General features: G+C 42.2%; 1 protein-coding gene across 1 annotated transcript; it reads right to left on the reverse strand.

Annotated features, from left to right (window-relative positions):
- Positions 1–292: 292 nt before the first annotated feature.
- Positions 293–1,267, reverse strand: LOC309545117 (proteasome subunit beta type-11-like). Its single transcript, XM_082244249.1, has one exon. The coding sequence runs from the start codon at positions 1,161–1,163 to the stop codon at positions 339–341; it is 825 nt and encodes a 274-aa protein (XP_082100375.1). The 5' UTR covers positions 1,164–1,267; the 3' UTR covers positions 293–338.
- Between the last annotated feature and the right edge of the window lie 6,237 nt (positions 1,268–7,504).

A 7,504-nucleotide genomic window follows, 5' to 3' on the forward strand; every position in this document is an offset into this window, starting at 1 on the left:
TGGTCAATGGCTTATCTCAACCCTCTAAATGTCACTTTGTCTGGATAGCTTGGTCTGTTAAAAGAAATTTAAAAATAATAGAATTACAGTACTGGTCAGTTCACCAGGTGGAAATAAAAGAAAAAAGATTAAAAAATGAAAACAAATGCAGCCAACATGAATTGTTAAGCTACAATACAAAACATTTTTGGTTTTGGGTTTACTGCTTTAAAACACATTTGAATAAATGCTAAATACAAGATAAACATTGGTGATTTGATATATCACAAGACATTTTATATGATATGGTTGTAATAAGCGACTTTTTTATGTGTCACAAAAATTGCTTATAGGGATTATTAAGGAGCTGGCAGCTTCTGAGGTTTGCTTCTCAGCACCTTTTCTTCTACTATTCGCTCATAAAGTTGTGACAAGTCTTCTCTAGGATCCATCTCACAGCCTCCCTCTCTTAACCAGTACACATCCACTAATCCACCAGAATAGGCATCTCTTCGGCCTGCATGGCACACTGCTCTTCTAGCAAGCTGGCGGGCTTCTTCTTCCTTCATTCCAGGTTTGTACCCATCATCAATAATACTGTAGGCAAATGGAGAGCCTGATCCAACCGACAGGATATCTGAGCAGAGACGGGTTCCATCATTATATACATAACAGATGCAAGGGCCATCTCTATCCCATCCGCATAAAGTAACAGCAGCACAAACTTTTGTTCCCCGAAAAGGCATCATCAGGACGCTCAACATTCTAGCTGCTCCTCGGACGCTTGGCATGTATCCATTCCGCACCTGGTACAGCCTGCACTCCTTGGCCAAAACTCGTCCAAAAAACTGGCAATCAGCAGCACTGCCTGAAGTGGTGGCCAGCAAATGGCTGTGGATAAGAAATGCTTTACGGCTGTCAGGGCTGGAGACAAGCTTTCCAGCAGAGGAACGTGAGTCGGTTGCAACAGCAACACCATCTGCATACAGAAAGGCGAGAGTGGTAGTGCCATGTTCTGGTGGTGGGGGACCAGTGCTGCGAAGATGAGAAGAAGAAAAGTCATGAGCTCTCTGAAGTACACAAGGAGCATGTGATACAATCATATTTGGAAAGGGATGGAGGTTATTTCTTGTTGGCTGAACTGAAGAATCTATATCCCAGCCACAGACATTCTGCAAAGCCATTTTCTGTATAAAATCCCTAACGGCAGTGATTATTCTAATGCTTTCCTCTCTCAACTCAAATGGCCCATGCAGATGAATCTCAGGATGGCATCATACATAATCTAAAAAACTGGTGTGGATGTACAGTATAGCATTTCGTGTATGATGGGCTGTTTGAAGACACAAGAGGAAGCTTTATCTGAAGCAGTTCAATAACCTTTAGACATCTTCTTGACATAAGATACCTGGAGATAAGGTATGGAACCAAGCTTCTTAGGATGGAAAATGATAAATGAGAAGCAGCATCATGATGCTTTAAAAAAAAAAAAATGCTTATACTCCGTAAAATACACAATCCACAGTTCTGCATACGTTGTCTATATTATTTATGCAAAGCTAACTGGTTCCATTAAGTAATCACACATTCATTTTAAAATAAAATGTTGTTGTGTATTCTTTCTTCACAGTGCATCTTTGCATGCTGTATATGAAATTGTTGCTGCCCTTAGCCACTAGATATTTTTTTGTACAGTGAGTTAATATTTTAAACAGACCTAACATTATTTAAATTCTGATTATTGCAGTCTGCAGATGTTCCCAAAAGGCTAAAATGTGGAAGCATTTCTCAGCTCATTTGTGCAAATGCTAAGCTAACAGAACTTAGTTTCTATCTTTTTCCAGTGCACATACCAATGCACGAAATATAACCCTAATTCCAAAAAAGTTCAGACGATGTGTAAAATTTACATTAAAAACAGAATGCAATGATTTACAAATCTCACAAGCCCTTATTTTATTCACAATATAAAATAGAAAACATATCAAATGTTTAAAGCAAGAAAACATACAATTTTAAGAAAAAAATAATGTACTTTTGAACTTGATGACAGCAACACGTCTCCAAAACCTTGGGACAGGGCTATGTTTACCATGGTGGAGCATCCACTCTTCTATTAACAACACTCTGTAAACATCTGGGAACTGAGGAGACCAGTTGCTGGAGTTTTGGGAGAGGAATCTTGTCCCATAATTGCCTGATACAGGATTCTAACTGCTCAACAGTCCTGGGTCTTCTTTGTTGTATTTTTCATTCCAAGATGTGCCAAATATTTTCAAGTGGTGAAAGGTCTGGACTGCAGACAGTCCACTTAAGCATCCGGACTCTTCTACTACAAAGGCATGCTGTTGTCATAGATGCAGTATGCGGTTTAGCATTGTCCTGCTGAAATATGCAAGACTTTCCCTGAAAAAGATGCTGTCTGGATGGGAGCATCTGCTGCTCTAAAACCTGGATATATCTTTCAGCATTGATGGTGCCCTTCCATATGTGCAAGCTGTCCATTCCATACGCAGTAATGCACCCTCATACCATCAGAGGCGCAGGCTTTTCAACTGAGCACTGTCAGTTGGAAGGTCCCTCTCCTCCACATGATTGCCAAAAAACGAATGTCAAATTTTGATTTGTCTCAGTTTCCCACCTTGCGCTTTAAATGAGCTTTGGCCAGAGAAGACGGCAGCGTTTCTGGACCATGTTCAGATATGGCTTGTTCTTTGCATGATAGAGCTTTACCTTGCATGTTTGGATGGCACGGTAAACTCTTTTCACAGACAGTGATTTTTTTTAAGTATTCCTGACCCCATGCAGTGATGTCCATCACAGAATCATGCCTGTGTTTAAGACAGTTCTGTCTGGGGATATAAATATTCTTACAGTGCAGCGCAACCAAAATTCACCATAAAAAGTAATAGAATAAAAATATAATAAATAATAAAAATGTGTGTGTCTTCAATCAAAGTCCTTTTAAGTCAACAATACATAAAACTACCCCCCCCCCCCAAAAAAAAAAAAAAAAAAACGAAGTCTATTTGTAAAAAAAAATAAAAATAAATGCAATATAAAGAGTGATCCACCGCAGTGTTCTTCAATCACTTAATGACACCAAAAAGTGCAAACCACCACCGGCTGGAAAACCTGCTCACCTCACAGATGAGATCAATCAGCTTTGTATATAGACACTCCTGCAATCTCCTGCTACGGTCTCCTCTCTTGGCATCCGCCTCTGCAAGCTCCTACTACTGCTCTGCGAACCTCATGCAAGTACAAAGGCAGACTACATAGTGCTTTCTATTTGAACAAAGTTGATTAAAAGCCCCCATATAAAAAACACTTACAAAATATAAAATCAAAAGCCCTTGTAATCACAATTACATTCGACTGCTCACCACTCAACACAGATCTCAGTGGCTGCATGACATCACGGGCTCGGCCCCTCCCTCCAATACAAGTGTCGCCCACTCATTGGGATTCTTACTGAAAAAGCGGGACACCGGTTCAGGTGACACCCAGAGATTTACAACGCTTTGGAGGTATTTCCTCATATTTCCTGTTTTGAGTATGGGACAGGAACTGGTTACAGTGATTCTCCACTTCCACAGGAATCCCACAGGCATGGCACTATGTAATACAAAGCATACCTGGAGGTCAGCTTTAAAGTGGAACTAAATGTTAAAAGTAAAATACTGTAAATGTTGCACATATGCTGAAAGTATGGTCAATAATTCCAATGTGCGAAGGGATCGGACCGGGTGAAACCAGAATTATTTTTATTGAGAAGTTTCTGCAAATAAGGACATGAGGTATAATGAGTCTGAGGGACAGGAACTGCTATTCTGTCCCCAGGAACAAAGGTCTAACTTTTTAGTTCCTCCCATGCCTTGCTTGCAGTTGTGCTTTGTGCTGCCATCTACTGGTGGTTTCATAGAAATGCCATAAAACGGAAATGTGTTGTTTTTTTATGGGGTACCTGACATCCCTTACACAAACAGGCAGGCTTTTTATTTCAGAAGAGACATGCAATGTTTCTTCTGCAATAAAGTACACTTACTGTACCTGCCTGTAGCACAACCCCCCTTAGAGCTCAGTAAAACAGGTTCTTTCCCACAACAGTACAGAGGCAGCCAAGCCATTCACTCAATAATCAGTCTAGGGCAGTGATGGCGAACCTTGGCACCCCAGATGTTTTGGAACTACATTTCCAATGATGCCTCACTACACTGCAGAGTGGGGTGCCAAGGTTCGCCATCACTGGTCTAGTGGAATGTCTCTTTTTTTTATTTATTTCTGAAAGCTTTCAACTGGGGAGGATGATGGGGTATGGGATGCTGCAAAACGTCAAAGCACAAATTTTGCAGAGAACACTCTAAATGATAGCAACACAGTGAATTCCACCCCCAGCTGTAGACCAGGAGAATATCAGAGCATGGATAGGACATCAACAGTCGAGTTTTAACAGCTGATATCCACAAGATAGGTTTGGGCAGTTATTAGGAGCAGATTGGAACAGTCTGGGTTCTTGCAGCTGAAGATCACAAGATAGAATAGCAAACTAGGCATGCTAGCACAGTTTTTAACATTCACAGCTGGGGACCATAGATAAACTGCAGCTCAGGAGATTGGGTTCTACTCACGAATACCAGTAGAAGCAAGGCCATGTACTCGATCCAGGGGAGGGAGTAGTCCAGCAGCCAGTCAGGAGGGTTTCAGAGCTTAGCAGCCCCCTGAAGAACATGGTCTCTCTTATTCCAAGGAAAGAACACATCTCTCTGGGCTCCTGGATTTTTACCGGTCTCCCACCCACCATCTGGGCTCACCTTCCCAGTGATTGACTGGGGCAAGGTAAGAGTCTAGCCTGAGCATTAAAATTTCCCTGACCTGAGTCCTGGAAACTTCTCAACAGGCTCAGGGGGAATAATTTAGGCTCTGAGGAAGAGGCACAGCCTCGAAACGCGTCAGCCCTCCGTCTCCACGAGACATTGGACTTTTGTAAAGAGACTGCTCTATGGAATTGAAATGCTGGAATATCACGCATGTTTGTGAGTAGCTGATTTTAAAATTTATGTTATTAAAAAGCCCGCTGAGGATAATGCGCTAGGCAGGTGCGCCCCTTTTTTTGTCTTTATTTGCAGGAATAATTTAAATGCCCAGACTGTGGAGAAAGACAGACCAAAACAGCACATTCACAATCCTCTGCGGAATGTACTTCCATTGTGTCAGGGAGACTGAATTCCCATGCATGCATTGGAGTGACATCATCCTGATTCAGCCAATCAAAATAGCTGAAGATTAACATCCAGAAAAAGGCAGGAAGAAGATGCCAGTGCTGGCAAGGGTCCGTTGCAAACATCAGATTGTTGTAACTAAGGTACGTATAAATGTCAAAAAATCTCTGCGCAAGTCAATGTGACAACCCACTCATTAAACGATTATGAAAAGATTGCAGTGTACTAGTTTATAAATATAACTAAGGTAAGTATGTACAGTATGTTCTGCATTAACCCCTTTCCGCCCGTCGACTTGATACAAACAGCTGAGCCGGACAAGCACCAATCTGGGAAGACATACCCATATGTGCTCTAGCTGCTCATGCCTTCAGGGGCACAATCTGTGCTGAAAACAGGTCACAGGAGTGCAGAATGAACTGCACTTCTAACTCAATACACAGTCATTAATGCCTTAACCGCTGACAACAAAAATGAGTACACCCCTAAGTTAAAATGCCCAAATTGGGCCCAAAGTGTCAATATTTTGTGGCCACCATTATTTTCCAGCACTTCCTTAACCCTCTTGGGCATGGAGTTCACCAGAGCTTCACATGTTGCCACTGAAGTCCTCTTCCACTCCTGCATGACGACATCACGTCACACCATCTACTCACTACTACCCACTAACAGGCCAGGTTTGCATGATAACTGAAATACATCATAGGTGATATAATTTACTGCTCAGTGATTGCAGTATTCGGGTCTGCAGCTAACAAAGGTAATACTTAAAATCTGGCCTGTTAGTGGGTCCTGAGGACAGGAGTTGAGAACCACTGATCCAAACCAAATAGGTTCATCTTGGTCTCACCAGACCACAGGACATGGTTCCAGCAAACTGTTTGCGGGCTTTCTTGTGCATCATCTTTAGAAGAGGCTTCCTTCTGGGATGACAGCCATGCAGACTAATTTGATGCAGTGTTCTGCGTATGGTCTGAGCACTGACAGGCTGACCCCCCACCCCTTCAACCTCTGCAGCAATGCTGACAGCATTCATACGTCTATTTCCCAAAGACAACCTCTGGATATGACGCTGAGCACGTGCACTCAACTCCTTTGGTCAACCATGGTGAGGCCTGTTCTGAATGGAACCTGTCCTGTTAAACAGCTGTATGGTCTTGGCCACCGTGCTGCAGCTCAGTTTCAGGGTCTTGGCAATCTTCTTATAGCCTAGGCCATCTTTATGTAGAGGAACAATTCTTTTTTTCAGATCCTCAAAGAGTTCTTTGCCATGAGATGCCATGTTGATTTTCCAGTGACCAGTATGAGAGAGTGAGAGCGATAACACCAAATTTAACACACCTGCTCCCCATTCACACCTGAGACCTTGTAACACTAATGAGTCACATGACACCGGGGAGGGAAAATGGCGAATTGGGCCCCATTTGGACATTTTAACTTCGGGGTGTACTCACTTTTGTTGCCAGCAGTTTAGACATTAATGGCTGTGTGTTGAGTTATTTTGAGGGGACAGCACATTTACATTGTTATACAAGCTGTACACTCACTACTTTACATTGTAGTAAAGTGTAATTTCTTCAGTGTCGTCACATGAAAAGATATAATAAATTATTTACAACAATCTGAGGGGTGTACTCACTTTTGGGAGATACTGTTTATATATATATATATATATATATATATATATATATATATATACACTCACCAGCCACTTTTTAGATACACCTTGCTAGTACCAGGTTGAACCCCCTTTTGCCTTCAGAACTGCCTTAGTTCTTCGTGGCGTAGACTCATCAAGGTGTTGGAAAAATTCCTCAGAGATTTTGGTCCATATTGACATGATAGCATCATGCAGTTGCTGCAACTTTGTCGGTTGCACACCCATGATGCGAATCTCCTGTTCCACCACATCCCAAAGGTGCTCTATTGGATTGAGACCTGGTGACTGCGGAGGCCATTAGAGTACAGTGAACTCATGGTCATGTTCAAGAAACCAGTTTGAGATGATTTGAGCTTTGTGACGGTGCATTATCCTGCTGGAATGAGCCTTCAGAAGATGGGTACACTGTAGTCATAAATCAGCAGCAATACTCAGGTAGACCGAGGCCTTTAAACGATGCTCAATTGGTACTAATGGGCCCAAAGTGTGCAGAGAAAATATCCCCCACACCATTATACCACCACCACCAGCCTGAACCGTTGATACAAGGAGGATGGATCCATGTTTTCATGTTTTTTCCACCAAGTTCTGACCCTACCATCTGAATGTCACAGCTGAAATCAAGACTCATTAGACGAGGCAA

Source organism: Pelophylax lessonae (assembly GCF_965119305.1).
Source record: "Pelophylax lessonae genome assembly, chromosome: 1".
NCBI lineage: Eukaryota > Metazoa > Chordata > Amphibia > Anura > Ranidae > Pelophylax > Pelophylax lessonae.

Coding starts and splice junctions, on each gene's coding strand:
- LOC309545117 (XM_082244249.1), bottom strand. CDS start 1,163: ATGGCTTTGCAGAATGTCTGTGGCTGGGATATAGATTCTTCAGTTCAG.